The 19,277-nt window shown below is 36.6% G+C and overlaps 1 protein-coding gene across 1 annotated transcript in view; it reads right to left on the bottom strand.

The window, feature by feature from the left end:
- The window catches only part of LOC121300008 (NACHT, LRR and PYD domains-containing protein 3-like), a 71,238-nt gene that overhangs the window by 35,906 nt on the left and 16,055 nt on the right, over positions 1-19,277 (bottom strand). Inside the window, exons 3-8 of the mRNA XM_041228334.1 lie at positions 13,954-14,073; positions 13,635-13,670; positions 13,031-13,066; positions 10,739-12,380; positions 9,847-10,005; positions 5,877-6,050 (exon numbers count right to left, since the gene is read on the bottom strand). Of these exons, the coding sequence (XP_041084268.1) occupies positions 5,877-6,050; positions 9,847-10,005; positions 10,739-12,380; positions 13,031-13,066; positions 13,635-13,670; positions 13,954-14,073 (2,167 nt within the window). The remainder of the gene's footprint in view (positions 1-5,876; positions 6,051-9,846; positions 10,006-10,738; positions 12,381-13,030; positions 13,067-13,634; positions 13,671-13,953; positions 14,074-19,277) is intronic.

The raw sequence follows: 19,277 nt of genomic DNA on the forward strand, positions 1-19,277 counted from the left end.
ATTTCAGTATCTCCCATATGATATTTATAATGTACATTTTTATTTCCTGCGTGCAGTACCTTACACTTTTCTCTATTAAATGTCATTTGCCATGTGTCTGCCCAGTTCTGAATCTTGTCTAGATCATTTTGAATGACCTTTGCTGCTGCAACAGTGTTTGCCACTCCTCCTATTTTTGTGTCATCTGCAAATTTAACAAGTTTGCTTACTATACCAGAATCTAAATCATTAATGTAGATTAGGAATAGCAGAGGACCTAATACTAACCCTTGTGGTACACCACTGGTTACCACACTCCCTTCTGAGGTTTCTCCTGTAATCAGTACTTTCTGTTTTCTACATGTTAACCACTCCCTAATCCATGTACATGTGTTTCCTTGAATCCCTACTGCGTTCAGTTTGAGAATTAATCTTTTATGCGGGACTTTGTCAAAAGCTTTCTGGAAATCTAAATAAACCATGTCATATGCTTTGCAATTATCCATTATCGATGTTGCATCCTCAAAAAAATCAAGCAGGTTAGTTAGACACGATCTCCCTTTCCTAAAACCATGTTGACTGTCTCCCAGGACACTGTTACTGGTCGGTAGTTACCTGGTTCAGTTTTGTTTCCCTTTTTGTGAATCGGTATTACGTTTGCAATTTTCCAGTCTGTCGGTACCACCCCTGTGTCAAGAGACTGCTGCATGATCTTGGTTAGCGGTTTGTAAATTACTTCTTTCATTTCTTTGAGTACTACTGGGAGGATCTCATCCGGCCCAGGGGATTTGTTTATTTTACGCGCTCCTAGTCCCTTTAACACTTCTGCCTCAGTTATGCTAAAGTTATTTAAAACTGGATAGGAACTGGATGACATGTGGGGCATGTTGTCAGTATCTTCCTTTGTAAAAACTTGTGAAAAGTAATCATTTAATATATTTGCTATTTTTTTTTTTTCATCTACGATTTTGCCATTTGTATCTCTTAAACATTTAATCTCCTCTTGAATGTTCTCTTGCTGTTGTAATATTGGAAAAACATTTTGGAATTGGTTTTAGCTCCCTTAGCAATGTTCATTTCTATTTCTCTCTTGGCCTTTCTAACTTCCTTTTTGACTTGCGTTTGCAGTTCTGTGTACTCTTTCTGCGTACTTTCTTTTTGGTCCTTTTTTAATGCTCTGTAAAGTGCCTTTTTTCGCTGAATATTTTTTTTAATTGATCTATTAAACCATTTTGGCAATTTAGTTTTACATTTAGATTTGTCTACTTTAGGGATGTAATTGTTTTGCGCCTCTAGTACTACATTTTTGAAGAACAACCATCCTTCTTCTGTGGGTGTTTTCTCTATTTTACTCCAGTCTACTTCTGTTAGTCTCTGTTTCATACCTTCATAGTTTGCTTTTCTAAAATTGTAAACCTTAGCTTTAATCATTACTTTTGGGGTTTTAAAAAACACTTCAAATGAGACCATGTTGTGGTCTGAGTTTGCCAGTGGTTCTCTGACCTCTGTTTTAGTTATTCTATCTTCGTTATTTGAAAAGACTAAATCAAGGCATGCCTCCCCTCTAGTCGGTGCCTTGACAAATTTTGTTAGGAAGCAGTCTTTTGTCATTTCCACCATTTCTATTTCATCCTTTGTGCTACCCATCGGGTTTTCCCATTTTATTTGGGGGAAGTTGAAATCCCCCATTAGTATGGCTTCTCCTTTGCTACACGCATTTCTAATGTCATTGTATAACAGATTATTTTGCTCACCGTCTGAATCTGGCGGTCTACAGCATGCTCCTATTATTATCCCCTTTGAATTTTTGTCTGTTATTCTGACCCATATTGATTCTGTTTTATTTTCTTTGTCCAGGTTTAACACCTGGGCTTCAAGACTATTTCTTATGTATAGCGCTACCCCCTCCTCCTCTTCTGTCCTGCCTGTCTTTCCTATACAGTGCATACCCACAAATATTATATTCGTCCCCATCACTCTCAGACAACCACGTTTCTGTAACACCTATCACATCATATACGATGAAACATGCTTTCTTTAAGAGGTCCAGTAATCAACAAACTTCAGCTATATCCCAAAAGACTTCTTATCATTCAGTGGTGCATTAATATCTTGAATGTTTAGATTGATGTTTTAGGATTGCGTGTATTAATGTACTGTGATGTTATAAGCTTATATACGATGTTGCTTTGTGTGGGTTTAGAATGTTTCATTTCTAGAACTTTATAATCTTTGAAAACAAAATATGCTTTTAAGTTTATTTAAACTATTGTTTCCTCTTTCCTTATTCTGTAAACAAGCACTAATTCAAGCATATGCAATTAAACTAGATTAAATTTAGCTAAGATTATATTGGTTTAATATTAAAACATCTATTTTTCTATACCGTGGAACCTTCGATTCTGCTTATTAGGTAATAATTGGTATTGGACCGACATAGATATTTGTGGGAATATTATTAAAATCCTCTAGACCAGGGGTCTCCAATTCTGGTCCTGTAGGTCCGGTGTCCCTCCTGGTTTTTGTTACCCAAAATTTCTTACTAGAAGCTTAATTGCGATTTTAACCCAGAATAATTCTGGTGGAAAAAAGAGCGACATATGCAATCAGGCTTAAGGAATTGAATCTGTTCAGTCTTGAACAAAGAAGACTACCCGGCGATCTGATTCAAGCATTCAAAATTCTAAAAGGTATTGACAATGTTGACCCAAGGGACTTTTTCGACCTGAAAAAAGAAACAAGGACCAGGGGTCACAAATGGAGATTAGATAAAGGGGCATTCAGAACAGAAAATAGGAGGCACTTTTTTATACAGAGAATTGTGAGGGTCTGGAACCAACTCCCCTGTAATGTTGTTGAAGCTGACACCCTGGGATCCTTCAAGAAGCTGCTTTATGAGATTCTGGGATCAATAAGCTACTAACAACCAAACCAGCAAGATGGGCCGAATGGCCTCCTCTTGTTTATAAACTTTCTTAATTAAGGGTACAGCTGGAACAAAAACCAGGAGACACACCGGCCCTCCATGACCAGGATTGGAGACCCCTGCTCTAAACTATAAAACACTGAAATTCCTACGACAACATACAAATGAAAATTTAAAAAACCGGCTGCTGTGAGATCGACAGTGCAGTGCCCCCAAAACAAAAATATTTCTCTTTTATCCAATGGCCATCCAACACCGGTGACTGACAGCTTATTTAACCAATGATTCAAACTTTTTATAATTAGTCCTGCACCCCCAGACAACAGATATACATTCCACATGTGATCAAATTACACCAGCAGCTACTTCCACTTTTTTCATTGGTGTGTATTCACTGAAATGCTTCCATCACAACAAACTTGGTTGTGATAGGTAGTTGGAGGTCTGGGGGGCAGGACTGATGAAGAAAAGTTTGTATTATTAGTTAAATAAGTTGTGAATCACCCGTGTTTCCGCACCGATCGAATTTGATCGAAAACAAAGGGTTAGCAACTGTTGTTTTAATTAATGCCTCAGTCTCTGAAACTATGGGTTCAGCAAAGATAGCGAGGATAGAGGGGAAAATAAGAAAAAAGAACCCTGTAAACCAGCTGCCATGATAAGACTGCCACTAGCAACAGTCAGCCACAAAAAACTAAAAATGTCATGTAAATAAAAGCGAAATTGGTTTTATGGGTGTGATTCGCCAAATATTTAAGGACTGACAGTATCTGTTTAAAGTACACCCTGCTTTGAAATGTAATAGAATAGTTTTAGAAGTAAAGAATGTAAAGGACCCCCCCCCCCCATGTCATTCCATTGTTGTTAATATAATAAATCAATCTAAAAGCAATCATTAACATGCATAGTTGTTTTGTGTCTTATAAAGTGGTCAACTTAAAAATCAATAGTTTCAGCTTGTAAAATTCTCAAGTTCATTTGTGGTGTGTTTAATGGTCTCCATGCATTAGCCATCATTTGACCTTGGCAGTTTTTTTCAGAAGGATACTATGCTGTGTATTCATTAGTTAGCATTTTCGACACTTTCGAATTGTAGAGTCATTTTTGCTGCTGAAACAGAAAAGCAAAGCAAGTGCAATCATCTCAAAGCATGTATTGTACTGGGTACATCAAAATCTATTAAAATGGTTCAATTTGCTATTGAGTGATGTGTTGAGTGAGTGATTTATCGGAATAATCAAAGCAATCATCGATAGATTCACAGATTACATTAATAATCGTTTCTTGCAGCACTACTATTAAGATTCCCTCCTAGCACAAAAGAGATTGTGCAATGTGCTATGCTAAAGTTGTGTCAACATGCTATCGCTAGTACTGATTAAACTGAAGTTTTCTTTTTTTTTTAATTTAAGTTAATATGCGCTTTATTTCATTTTTTATTTATTCTTTCAGTTACTCAGCATTGCAATCATCATCATCAATGCACTGCAATACGAACTTCATAAGAAATGTGTCTGGTAAAAGAGGTACGACTTCTAACTTCAAATCAGTTCATTTTTAAAGATAATGTACGGCTGTATGAAGTGGAATATCCGGCTCTATAAGCAGCTATTCTTCTGACTGAATGATCATTGATACAGACATACAGGGTCAACTGCAATGAACTGAAAGCAGCGTACTAACTGTGGATGGCCCCGTGGTTAGTACGGAGGACGCTACTAAACAAGTACAGAAGTTAGAACCAATTGCAATGAACTTAGCAACTCCAGGGTTCTTAGGTGCGTATTAAAAATGTTCTCAATTGCAACAAACCCTAATTAACGACTGTTGCCCTTAGAGGACACTAAAGCACAGTATTAAGTTATTCCAGCAATTTCTTTAGACTAAAGAGCTGTGGTATCATATTAACTAGAGTAAAAATGAGAAATCCCAACAAATGTACTGATAACTTTTATTAAAGTGAACTATAATAACCAAAATGGTATCAAGTGTGGTTGTTCTGAGAAAAAAAAAAAAAAAAAAAAAAAAAACAATCAAAAAAACAAAAAACACCTGTTGAAACGTGTGCTATTAAACCAGTTTCATCAGTATTAATATAATTATCACTGAGATATAGCCTTGCAGTTCAGAACATACTCTTTTTAATATTGTGAGCAGTGTTTCCTCTTTTCAAACTGCCATTTCCAATGAATTTCTAATAATAGTGTAATGATTAATTCTCATGTATTTAATTGCCTTTACCAAGCTGCTCCTCTTTATAAAGGAGGCTCACTGCCTTCATCTACATCGTCAGGAGATATTTGTAAGGATGTTTACCAACTACGAGAGAGTTCTGTACACTCGGCGAGTACAGTCTTCGATTAATATCCAGACGTTATCGCTGATTGTACAACTGGATTAAATAATGAGCACGAATAAAAGTCTTGATTGTCCTAGAACACCGCTTCAGTTATTTTAGTGGCGTTTTAGGATTGTACCTATAAATTTGGTTTAAGATGATATCAAAATATTCGTATGCAGTTCAGCCTTGGCATTTGATTTCGTATGTTAATGTATTTATGCACAAACTTACATTTTTTATTAGGGATATAAGCCGGAACCAATTACTCTGAGTTTGAACTCTCCCCTCACTTCTGGTTTGCAAACACAAGACAATAAAGAGCTTAGTTCTGTGCTCCATAATAAAGCTGGGAATCAGCTGATCCTGAACTTTGTTCCACATCTTTTTTCATTGCAATTGGTACTAACTTAGTACAGAGCTGGGGATGATCCTGAGATTGTACCATACTAGCCAGTTCATAACTTAGTAGGGAGCTGCGTACTAAATCCATATGTTTGTTGCAATTGACCCAGAGTGTGTTCCATAAGTCTGGCATCAAAAGCATGATATTGGTTGTCTCTCTCTCTGTCACCAATTGGTTTGAAAATGTATGACACATATTCAGTATATTTAGATTCAAAATCAATTTACCGAAGAGGCTGGAGATCAATGGTTGACATTTTCAAAACACCATCCAGTTTTTCTATGAAGTTGCTGGTAAGATGAGAATTCTGGATGGATATGCTTTCAAAGTTATATTTTGGAATAATCAAAGTGCAGATGTTCCAAATGAAATCTTCAGGGAGATCACCGTCAATTGATAAACTGAAAGAAAAAGACAGTTGTCCAATTTCATAAACTCATTCTGTTCACTGCACATTGTTCATTGAGATAATAAACATAATCACACAATTTCCCCGTACATCCGTTTGTGATCTAATCACATTTGATAAACTGATACATTGTTACTGCGTTTGTAGTCCGATACAGCCGTCAAAGTTTACCAGAAATGAAACACGGTAAATTGCTGTTGGAAGACAGTGGCTGAAAGTCTTGATCTGTGTGAAAGTGACTCTAATAACAAATCTCAAACCACCACTGGAACGCATTCATAAAACCAATATTCTTTTTAAAAACTGAATTCGTCTGCATAAGACTGCCAGCTTCGAGCTGATTCTACTGCACAATGGTCAATTTAAGAAAAACCTGTTGAATGTATGTAAAAACTGTTTTCTAATTATAAAATGGTTCTTTTAAATACTCCATCCTGATTGGTCAAAAAGGGGCAAACCAATGGTAGATATCCAAATGCCACTAGAATTAAATAAATAAATAATTAAAAAAAAAAAAAAAAAAAAAGCATAGCCATATTTGAATTCATAATAAACATGCAAATTTGGATGTATTTGGAAAACGAACTCTAGACGAGTCTGAAAGATGGAGACTTACAAAAGTAACTCTAATCTAAATAACTTGCTACGGGAGCTTTATGTCACTGCCCATAACTCAGATAGACAGGAGTATTCAATTTCAAGCTATGTGACCCTACGAGCCCATCATAACCATTTTTCAAACAGTCCAGCCATAAACTGTAAAGTGAATTTGATAAGCGACCCAGTAAAATGCAAACACACATGCTTGTTGCCACTGTGAAGCGGTATTGCAAATCTGGCATGGATACTTCCTGTCACTACGCCCGGATCACAAGGACGATTTAAAAAAACAACAAACAAAAAACACAACAACAACAAAAAAGTAGCACTGTCACCTGACTCTGCAGTGTCACCTGACTCTACTGGGGAAGTATTATTAGGCTTCCAAGCCAAAGTCTGAGAAGCCTATTGTTATTATTACTATTTTTTCTTCCCAAAACTTTAAACAGCTGTGAGACTGATCAGTTTCTGACTTGGCAGGTAGCAAGCTGGATACATTGGCTGTCAGATGCAGAAAAAATGTGCTGCTCCTTCCCTGCAATTGGTGCCACGACGCATTTTTCGATAAAACCTTTCGAAACCTTCTTCTTGGGAACCGGTAAAGCGATCTGACACTTGGCATATATCATCAGCATCCAAACCCGCATCAAGTTTACGAAGCAGAAATTGCTGTGATAAATGTTATTGTCAAATATGTCAAAATGGTTGTTTTATAAAATAAGATGGTCGCCAGGTGTACGTTTACATCTGAAATTTAAAACTGCCTCAGTTGACAAATGGTTTACTTGACTAACTCCAAACTTCACAAGCATCACCCTTGACACTGTGGCAATACAACTGACTTTTAAGAAACTGGTGTTAAACCGAAATGGCCGTAAGACGCATTTCTTCTTGAAACCTCACAAAATCTTCTTTGGAACCATTGAAGTGATTGAGCTGACACTTGGGATATATTATCAGCACCAAACCTGCTTGCAAAGCAGAAGTTGCTGTGATACAATTCAATAGTAAAATGGCTGCCACAAATTTCACCGAAACGCACCCATAACAGCAGACTGCTTTTATGTGAAAACCGTCAGACCAACAGACTCCTAACTTGGTAGGCATCGTTCCGGTGACAGCAGAATACAAACATGTCAAAATGGTTCATGTTTCGTGAAACAATATAGCTGCCAGTCCTACATTTTCTTCTTATATTTAAAACTGATTCAGTTTAAAAATGATTCACTTGATTAACTCCAAACTTGAAAACCATTGTGACTGTGTCTGTAAAATTTACATTTTCAAAAATGGCATTTGCGAGTTAAACAAGATGGCCGTCTGACAAATTTTTGAAAAAAATAAATTTCAAAATCTTCTTTTGTGGAACTGTTGAAGTTGTTGATTTTAAACTTGGCACACTGAGAACTAAACACGCTTAGACGGGTACTGATACTGGGGCTTGGGAGCCGTAAAACTGCCTGGCATTTCTAGTTATTATTATTTTATTTTTTTGGTGGTTTAAACAAACGCAGGTTTCGTGAAAGAGGTTTGGTTTGACTAAATATGGCCAGACATGGCAAAGAAGGTCTGCGTGATTTAAAGGCAGACTCGTTTGTGCTTTGCCATGATTAAAACGACCAGGAATATTTCACTTTAAAATTGAATGAATAAACCAAGAATCACAAGAATTATAATGAATCAAATAAAAAACTCTGAGGTTTCATTTACTCCATGCCCGGCAATCCTCTGCCCATACGAAGCTTGAAAAATTCGTAAGTAAAATCCCTGAAAAAAATTCAAAAAGGGCCTGTAAATCTTCAACACTGCAACTTCAATCACAATATTTCAATAGTATCTAAACACGAAGAACAAAATTAATCAGTAAAAGTATATTTAAAAAAAAAAAAAAAAAAAAAAAAAAAAGATTTTTTTTAAATTATTTTTTTTTTATTATTATTATTATTATTATTATTATTATTATTATTATTATTATTATTATTATTATTTATTTATTTATTTTTTTTTTTTTTTAAGGGGCTAGGTTTTCTTAGGTCAGGCAGAGGCAGAAGGATATTTAATAAAAATGACTTTTTTGTTAATTAAAAAATGTTTAGTTTTTTTTTTTTTTTTTCTATTAGGTAGTTGACCCATTTTATAAGCGCAATAAGGCACTTCAGCATGTGTGATATACTCCAATATCACCACACCCCAGGCGGTAGCAACGCACCCAATGTGTGCTGATATTAGAGCATATCACACACCCTGTCATGCCTTATTGCTTACGTAACTACTACATTTGCATTAATGAACACAACCTGAAGCTGACCAGGGCAGTTCTTTCATCTGTGAATGTGTAAAGCACATTGATAAGTGCATGACACATGGGCAATCAAAAACATAACTCACATTGATTTTTTAATTATGGCTTATTTTGTTTACACACACTAATGTGGGGTAAAATTACTCTGGTAGTAATGAATGGGAACTCACAACTACCCCAGGAGGTGGATTAGTTAGTCCAGTGGGCAGTCACACTCAAAGGGGCATTAAGGTTAGTGTGAACAAACCAGCTTGCGTTCAGAAGGCACTCAACACCACTTTCAAGTGCCAGTGTGGAAACGGCATCCATATTACAATATTGGATACTGGCATCAATATTACTGTTACTGCACATCCTGTGTCCTACTCGGCTTAAAATATTAGATATAGGGATATTTTACACACAACTTTATAAAGAGTGCTTTCACCTGCGTTCATCACACACCTGTTTCTGCAGCCTCCCATCAAGGACTGCTACTGTTTCATCTCCCCTGCTGGTGTGAGCAGCAGTGAGTGCGGCTTTCGAGTAAGGACTTTGAAGAAGGACCCTGGCTGTTCTGGGCTGTTCTTTGTGTTATTTATTTTATTAATTAGTTTGCTGTGTATTTAATGTTCAGAATACTTCATTTGTTTTTGTATACTATGTCTTTTTATCTGCTATTTCTCTCCATATCTCTTCAACCTTTATTTGCAAACTCCTATTTACTTATCTTTTTATATTTTCCTTTATTTTTAGTTATTTTGTATATATTGTATACATGTGCTTGCTTTGCATTTTTTTATTGACTAACTTCTGTATTTCATATTTTTGCCTAATTTCTGTAAGTCGCTTTCAATAAAAAATATCTGCTATAAATAATGATAACAATTTAAATGAATGTTCTTACCATTCCTCTTCCACCCCACTATCAGCTGTATCACAGCACAATTTCAGCCCTTCTTTTCTCATCGTTATTTCCAGAAACAAGAATTTCCGGCTGGGGTGTGTAGAAAGCATCTGACAGAAGTTCATTACTGTGTCTTCGGTGAGGTAACCGGCTTGCATGCTGTAGTGAAATAAAGTGTGGTTAACAATGGCTAGATTTACAATGAAAATAAAAGCAGCACACTATGATTGCAGAATTCATGAAAAAAGATTCTGACCCTGTCCTTTTTTTTATTTTGACAAGGGTTTACAAGAAACTTCTAAAGTGTCACCCCAGTGAGTGTCATTTTATGGTAATTAGGAGGGGCTTTCCTAATATTTCATATCACACATCTTAAGCATGTATCAATAATTAAAAGTGCACTACATTAAAAAGGATATTCACAATGGAATTGTAAGATTTTAGAATGTTGTTGCAGAAACTTTTCAATTTTGAGTATCGAATTTGAGGGCATCTCGGTTTGCAGCAAAAGTAACTGCAGAGCTCTACTGGTCATCTCTGTATTTTACATCAAAGATTTTACAATGATGATTCTTCAATTTGTTCCATGAATTTGATACATTTTGACCCACAGCACATCCATTCTGGAATGATTACAATAAGATGACATCCATTCTGGGTGCCAACAGTCTTTGTAAACGTAGCCAATGTGTATGATTGGTAATCTCAAGACGGCTGCTGTCTGACAAAAGCTTGTGCTTGGAATCTCAAAATATTAAAATCTGGCTGTGATAGAACTGTATACATTTTATACAGTTGTGCAAATGTGCTTATTATTGTTAATGTACAAATGTGCAGTTATTTTCTTAAACACAACTGAAAAAGAAAAAATACAACCTTAAAGAACACTTACTAAAAAGTTTTGCATTTTGGAAGAACTTCCACAAGGGCTTTTACTTCATCTTCCTTCAAGATGGAAAACATGAGATCAAGCCTGTCCACTTCACCACGTTGCTCGATGCAATATTTTATCACAGTGCAATCCTTTTTATTAACACAGCCATGCCTGAACGACAATACATTCATGTCTGCCATTGACTTCTTAACAAACTCCTCATCCTGAATCTCAAACAAACAATGTAGCAATTCAAGAATGTAGACATATCTTGAGGCTTCTTTCATCCATTTTTCCAACCGTGTTCTTAATACAGAAATAGGTAGTAGATTACTGTCTGGGATCAACGCTTGTATTTTCATGTTTGCAAGCCCAAACATGAATTGAACTACATTTAAAAGACTTTTGTTATGAAGGGAGTCATTGAGCAAGGTATTTATTTCTTCATCAGCCATGCCTGAGACACAAAATATGGCAGCAAACAGCTCTTGGATACTTAAATGCAAAAAATGGTATGCAGATTGACAGCTAAGGCCCTGCTTAAACTGTATTTTATTGATAAATGCAGACACACTTTGAACTGGACTGGAAATAAGCTTTTCCAGTTCTTCTTCCGGAAATAAAAATTGCTGTTTCCTGACCCCTTCCAAAGCCAGTGGGCCAAGCTTGTGAATGATATCCAATGGTAAATTGTTACCATGGTGTTCTCGCAGGGTAATTATAAAGTGAACAAAAACTTGGGTGGCTGTTTTCAAGTTCAGTGTAAGTTCTTCTCCACAATCAATGCTGTGTTTTATTACTTCACAAACAATCCAACAGACAACTGGAACAAAACACAGGGTCAAGACAGATTCATTTTCTTTGAAGTAGTTTTGTGCTTGTGCAGCTTGCTCCTTGGCTTCAAAATAATTAGACACATATTGATGTATTTCATCTACTGAAAACCCAAGAAGATCTGCAAAGCGTTGCAGAGTCACGCCTTTGTCAAGGGTTTCTAAAGAGGAAGGCCTCGTTGTGATCAACAGGGTAGATTTGGAAAGAATTTTCCTTTTAAGAAGCCGACTGACTGTGATTGCAACTGGCTGTTTTGTATGCTCATCTCCACCCAGGCCAACATCATAATGATCTAAAGGAAACTTCCATTCATCAAAACCATCCATCAAGAAAAGGAGTTTTTCTGGACAAGCTAGTATTTCCTTAAGATTTAAATCGCTGCACTGGTCAGAGAGCAATTCGATCAAGCTAACGTTACCTTTTGTATTGAGCTCTCTAAAGCTAAAATGAAAAACATAATCAAACTTGCCCTGGAAGATGTTCTTTGATGCCCAGTCGTACATGATTTTGTTAACTGTGAATGTTTTTCCAATTCCTGCTGGTCCCTGGAGTACAATAGTTGAAGGTATTTCTCCATTTTCATCTGCAGCAAATACATCTTCCACTTGAATGCACATGGCTTCATCGCTTTTACATTTCTTTCTCAACTCCAGATGTCCTCCTGATTTCAGCTCATCTTCCCTTTCCTTTAATTTCAAATGTCTTCTGAGGATGAGCAGCTTTGTGTATCTTCTATTAAAATTCACCCATTCCCCTGTCAAGGAATTGTAGTCTTTCATTTTTCCATATTTTTTTTCTACTTCTTTTTTGTAATTTTGTTGACAAACTGCAACATTGTAAAAGTGTTATTAAATATTTCATATTGTTACAAAACAAAATCTTTCAACATAAAAAAAAAAAAAAAACATCAATACCACTTACTGAGGATGGATATTCCCACCCCAAAATCTAACTGCAACTAATCTGAAGAATCACATTTTTACCACAGTGAAAGAGTAATGAAGTATCAAAGCCTGCTGAATGCCTGGCAAGACATTAAAGCATGGTAAATTCCAGAGATGTATGGTAAAGCATTATTTTATTATATGGTGAAACATGGTAAATGCATGTTTAATGGAATGAATTGGCATCTCAGATCATTAAATTGAATTGTTAATTATAGTTTGAGTTTTTACAATATGCATTAGGGTGTTATTTTATTAGCAGGTACAGATACTATATTCCGGATACCACCATTTCCAAAAAGTACAAGAGTGGGGTAGGTGTGCGAGGGATGGATTTCTAGACTCTTATACAAGTCTGACATTGTTACTGATTTAGGGGAGTTCTTTTCAGATTCATTTATATTCTTATATATAATTCTGAAGTCTGCATTCAAATGTAAAGTTTTCATTATATTTATGAATGCAAGTCTAATGATTTTGTATAATTACAGTGGTTTTAAATATATCTAACAATAACATGTATAATAGCTACCCATCTTTCTTTTGTTCAAGTCTGGCTCTTCCAGTGCTAAAAGATAACAAACAGAAATGCGAGTCAGAATGAATAATTGTGTGGTGTAGACAGTTCCAGCAAAACAATATATATACAGTCACACACGCAGTCACAGACGAAAGTATTTGGGCAAAGAGTTAGAAAAACCACAAAAAATGATTTCTATAATTTCTAATTGTTCTATTGAACGATATCAATTAAAGTATTCAGCTTTACAATAAAACAACACATTACTACATAACATACATAAAATGAAAATTAACATGCAAAAGCAAATTGTATTGGTTTATTCACCATGTGTGTGGATGTTTATGTTACTTTGTAGGTTGCTTATTGCAGCACAAGTGAAAGTACAATTTTAATTTAACCAAACAGCATTGGATAGGAAAAATCCTATCAAATCACTTGATAGGAAAATGATAATGCAGAGCTGTGTGCTACTCACCTACTCTATCAATGGAGATACTTACACAATTATAAATTAGGGCTTCCGGCATTTACTTTTTACAAAATTCGATAGGCACTTATTTGAAGCCCCATAAACAGGTAAAAACCGGTTCAAATAAATCCTCCCCCCCCTCACCTGGTTCGTTGTCATGATCACTTTTCTTTCTCGTGTCTTGTTGAAAAGAGAGAGTGAACAAACATTTTACTACAATCGTACTGGAAACAAGAAGCCGCCCCCCCCTCCTTTGTTTGTCAATAAACTGTCTGTCTCTACAGCCTCCTGAAATATTCAGTCGCCTGCTTTTTCATCTTGGATAAGAAGCCCCCTGCTTATTCAACTCCCCCTCTCCTCCACCTCCCCTCAACCCCCCTCTCTCCCTCCCCTCCCCTGTAATTGTAATTGGCCAGTCCTGGTGATGATGATTATGAGCAGTGTAGTGTTGACATGCATTTACCTGTTCTGGCAGTGATGTAATAATTTATATTGCTAACGTTGTTTGCTTGGATACTTGGCCCCACTGTGATGCCCCCAGTCTCAGCAGTGAGTGAATTGATCAGCCGACGGGAGTCTGTTCCTATACACAAGACAAAATAAATTAAGATGTGCCATTTATATTGACATACTGTGACCATTTCAAATGTTTTTATTCTATTCTGTTCTATTTTTATTCTGCGTATATGGTTTCATCACCTATCCCAACCAGACCTGGGGTGAACTACAACTGCCACTGTGCAGTTCGGAATTAAGTGCACTTACATAATGGCTGCCTGTGCCTTGGAGGGTTAAAAATGTATGCTGTACTCCTGTTTTAAAAACACAGGGTGTAGTGGAGACCATCGTAGTTTGAAAGTCTAAACCAAGAAGAAACAGAAAAGTTACCTGTCTGGAGTCTGAACAAAAAAATTGTTTGAAATTGCAGTTTGTTCAGTGAATGAAAGTAAAAGAAACAGGGTGATATGATGACTTATGATTAACTAACTCAGAACACAGCCAGTCACCACTTTGGGGTCCTGGGGCCGGCTGCACAAAATGTCTAAATGCTTTTAAGACCACTTATTGGGCTTAGAATTAAAATTTAGACCAAAATAAGAAAGACTTGTTGCACAAAAAGTCTTAATTTGAGCCTGGTACGATCGGTACGGCTCTGCCAGGACATATTCACTTTAATGGAGATGTTAAAAGAGAACTTGGAGCCTGCAGCTAACAGAAGCCACAGCATGCCCGCAGTCATTCCAGTTTGTGTGGCAAGCCGTTTCTATGCCACTGGAAGTTAATACAATGTTGTTGGAGACTTCACATGGATTCACAAATCATCAGCCAGCAGGATTAAAAAGCCTCAATGGTAGTGTCAGATTCATTTAACCTTATTCATGAATGTTTTCTGCACAAACAGCCACGCTTGTCCAAGAGACATACACTACTGTAAACAAGTCAAACTGTGATACATGTATAATGACTTAGTTTTCAACCGTTAAACTATCTCTATGGTTTTTTTTTTTTGTTTTTTTTTAGAATAAAATAGAAACAAACTAAACATTTCAGTAAAAAAACTGAGATGTGAAAGTGATCTAACTTTTTTTTTATTTGTATTTTTTTAAATGAACTTCATTCCCGACTTGTCTGTACTCATAACAGCCACACACATACGCTGTTCTTTGCACTCCTTCTAGGGCAGCAGTATCCTTTTTGTAGCGAGGTGACGAGAACTGAGCACAATATTCTAGGTGAGGTCTTACTAATGCATTGTACAGTTTTAACATTACTTCCCTTGTTTTAAATTCAACACGTATATATCCGAGCTTCTTGATGGCCTTTTTTATAGCTTCCCCACATTGTCTAGATGAAGACATTTCTGAGTCAACATAAACTCCTAGGTCTTTTTCATAGATTCCTTCTTCAATTTCAGTATCTCCCATATGATATTTATAATGCACATTTTTATTGCCTGCATGCAGTACCTTACACTTCTCTATTAAATATAATTTGCCATGTGTCTGCCCAGTTCTGAATGCTGTCTAGATCATTTTGAATGATCTAGACATCACAGTGTTTGCCACTCCTACTTTTGTGTTGTCTGCAAATTTAACAAGTTTGCTTACTATACCAGAATCTAAGTCATTACTGTAGATTAGAAATAGCAGAGGACCCAATACTGATCCCTGTGGTACTCCACTGGTTACCTCGCTCCATTTTGAGATTTCTCCTTTAATCAGTACTTTGTTTTCTATGTGTTAACCACTCCCTAATCCATGTGCAAGCATTTCTACTGTGTTCAGTTTGAGAATTAATCTTTTATGCAGGTGTGGCAGAGCAAAGCTCTGCCCTTTTAAATTGGCAGGGATGGGGTTAACTTCCCCTGCCTGCCTGGGTTTATTATGTTCAGGTGGCTGGGGTTGATTAGTTGATTAGGTTGATTAACGATCAATCAGCGCCCAGCCACCTGATATAAAAGGAGGCCTCAGCTTCTCATTTGGGAGAAGGGAGCTGAGGAAGCAGGTTGGTGTTTGTTTTGTGGTTTTTGAATTTTCTAAATCCAGTGAAGGCATTGCCCAGCCTGGAAACTTTATTTTTGTGAGTTTTATTTTTGCTTTATTTGTGTTTGAGTATCTGTTATTTTGCCCTTGTGCACTTTATTTTTGTTTATTTATAATAAAACAGTTATTTTTTTGAACTGCAGTCTGTCTCTGGGCCTCTATCCACTCGCCAGCCTGCCACAATTCAAAAACCACAAAACAAACACCAACCTGCTTCCTCAGCTCCCTTCTCCCAAATGAGAAGCTGAGGCCTCCTTTTATATCAGGTGGCTGGGCGCTGATTGATCGTTAATCAACCTAATCAACTAATCAACCCCAGCCACCTGAACATAATAAACCCAGGCAGGCAGGGGAAGTTAACCCCATCCCTGCCAATTTAAAAGGGCAGAGCTTTGCTCTGCCACAGCAGGACTTTGTCAAAAGCTTTCCGGAAATCTAAATAAACTATGTTATATGCTTCGCAGTTATCCATTGTCGATGCTGCATCTTCAAAAAAAATCAAGCAGGTTTGTTAGACACGGTCGTATACATGATTTCACTGCACGGTTCCATTAAAAAAAAAGTTGAAGTTTATTTATGTATTTATTGTATGTATTTACCTAAAAAATGTTAATACTCTTATAATTGAGTGATTAGCAGATGATTATTATTATTATTTTCACAAGCCGCCTACCAGAACAGTGTACATAAGAATACTACTGATAGAATACATTTTTAATTAAACGATATTTGAAAACATATGCACCAACTAACTTATTTTTAATGTACCTGCTGTACTATCACTGTCATAATGAATCCCATAAACATCAAGTATTAAAGATGATGACTGGGAAATGTTTTCAAAAGGGCCGCCTACAGTTACTGCTTTCTTTTGTAAATGTTTTTTTTTTTTTTTGGCCTCAGGTCAGCACATTTTTTTTTTTTTTTAAATGTCATTTACAGTATGATTTACGTCTGGTTGATGGCATTTACCCGTATGGTCATTTCTTATTTGCCAGGCTTTATTTTTGTCTCAGTTTTGTAATGACACCCCTAACCTCCCCAGTATTATTGCTTTTTGAATAATTACTTCTAGTACAATTGACAACTTTTCTAAGCTAAAATTTACTTTCTTCACTTTGGTCGCAGCCATTATTTATTTTTTCAAACAGACTCAAAAAAAAAAAAAAGACCGGTCTTCGTTGCTTAGCAACAGTAGCTTAAGACCAGTCTTGTGTAAGACTTACAAAGTTTTGCTTTGTGCAACAGAATTATCTGAAGATCTTACATTAGACCAGTTTTGCTGGAATTAAACTTAGACTTCAGTTAAGAGGTTTTTTTTTGTGCAACCAGCCCCAGATCACCACTCATTTCGTGAAGCTTCCATATTTGCTTATTTTTTTCTGTGTATATGTGTGTGGACCTGGTGAGGTTATTGTTTTGTGTCTGGGAACAGGATACCTTTGTTTTGAAATCACCTGACCGTCACACTGTAATTATAATTGTAACTGTAATTAACCCTTGGCATACCTGGATAATTGCAATAGTAACTGTACCATATAATCGATTGACCATAACCCTGGTTTCCTGAAAAAGAATGACAATCATTACTGAATGGGAAGAGCCCTCTCTGACCGTCAGTCACTGAGCACATATAAATAAGCTGCCCTATCAGGGCCCTGCTGTGAGGTGGAAGTCCCTCCCACCTCCTGCTGAAGAGGGACGTCCTCACAGTTAGCATATCGCCATTTTCTTTCAAAATCGGAGGTCAGCTGGGGAAGGTTTCCCTTCCCCTCCTGATCTGCCGGCCAGGGAACGTCCGTGACAGGAGCAGTGCACTGCATCAAGGCTTGGAACTCCTCCCTCTGTGATACATGCTGGTGTGTGCGTGCAGGGGTTGCATGGTGGTGTGTGCGTGCAGGGTTTGCATGGTGGTGTGTGCTTAGAAACTCAGCTGTCAGCTGATTCCCAAAAACTGGGCTGAATTCGAAAATGATCTGAAAAGCAAAGCGGCCCAGAATTTGGGGCGTAAATGAAAACAGGAGCAGTCCATATTTAAAACTGTGATTACATTTGAGATAAAGTAATGTATCCTGTAACAAAACTGCAATAGTGTATATATTTGATATTAAAATACATTGCAAAAACAATTATAGATATATGCTGTTTGAAAGAAAAAAACAATTCTTATATTCGTGCATAACATGACAATATAAAGTAATAACCCATAGTTTGTTATATTAGTACAGCAAAACACCATGTTATATTTTAATTGAAAGGTTGTGAAAAGTAGATCTCTCGCTCTTTTTCTCTGATCACAATGTTAAAAATGCCTGCAAGCTTTTCCACTCCTGTGACGACATATTCATATGACAGACATGGACCAATCAAAACGCGAGACTGTTTTGCAGTATCATCCCAAAAACGCGGGCCTGTGTCATACCTCGTGCCTGCCTAGAAATCAGCAATTTATGGTGGCATGACGTGACCGACATGGTGCTCCTGTGATTGGCTCAGTCTGAGACTTTGAAGAGTGCGAAGGCGGCACTGGAGAGTTTACAGTTATAGGAGCATTAGGCCTATACAGGTACAAAGCAATTTGGTAATAGGAAAATATGAAAGTGCTAGAAGTAAGCAAAGGATTTACTTTTTTTTTTTTTTTTTTTTGACGATAACTGTTGTTGCCTAGGCTGCATCATGCAGCCCGCCATTCATACAGTAACATCACACACTGTGAAACATTACAGTACATGGCAGACACAGTTTTTAATTTAAACCCTAATACCACATTTCCTGGCTTTGTGGTGATGAGATCAGCCTGGACTGCTGCATAAACATAGTTTTTTGCAAAGAGTATTTTAGTTACAGGAGAAAAAGGGTTTCTGCGATGTCATAAATGACGAGACTGTACCTCACTGAAGAGGCCCATCTATTATTTATTATAATACATGGACACCCTTGTGATGCTAATATTAAAGAACACGAGGTTCAGCAGTACAGTTTGTTTGTTTTTGTGTTTGTTTGTTTTTTTTTTTAAATAGGTGTTTCAGTGCTGTACAGACGTTCTATGTCGTTATGCGTTTCTCTGAGATACAAATGTACCAGGGTTTTTTTTGTTTGTTTGTTTTTTAAACATATTCTCATTTTGTTGATCATTAATGAACATTTTTGTACTGTGGGTGTTGTCGAGTGACTGAAAATGAGACATTTTGTGTTTGAAATGAAAGTGATGGTCTTGAGTATGGGTCAAAGTTCAAGAATATTT

The sequence above is a fragment of the Polyodon spathula genome, chromosome 25, assembly GCF_017654505.1.
Source record: "Polyodon spathula isolate WHYD16114869_AA chromosome 25, ASM1765450v1, whole genome shotgun sequence".
In the NCBI taxonomy this organism is placed as follows: Eukaryota; Metazoa; Chordata; class Actinopteri; order Acipenseriformes; family Polyodontidae; genus Polyodon; species Polyodon spathula.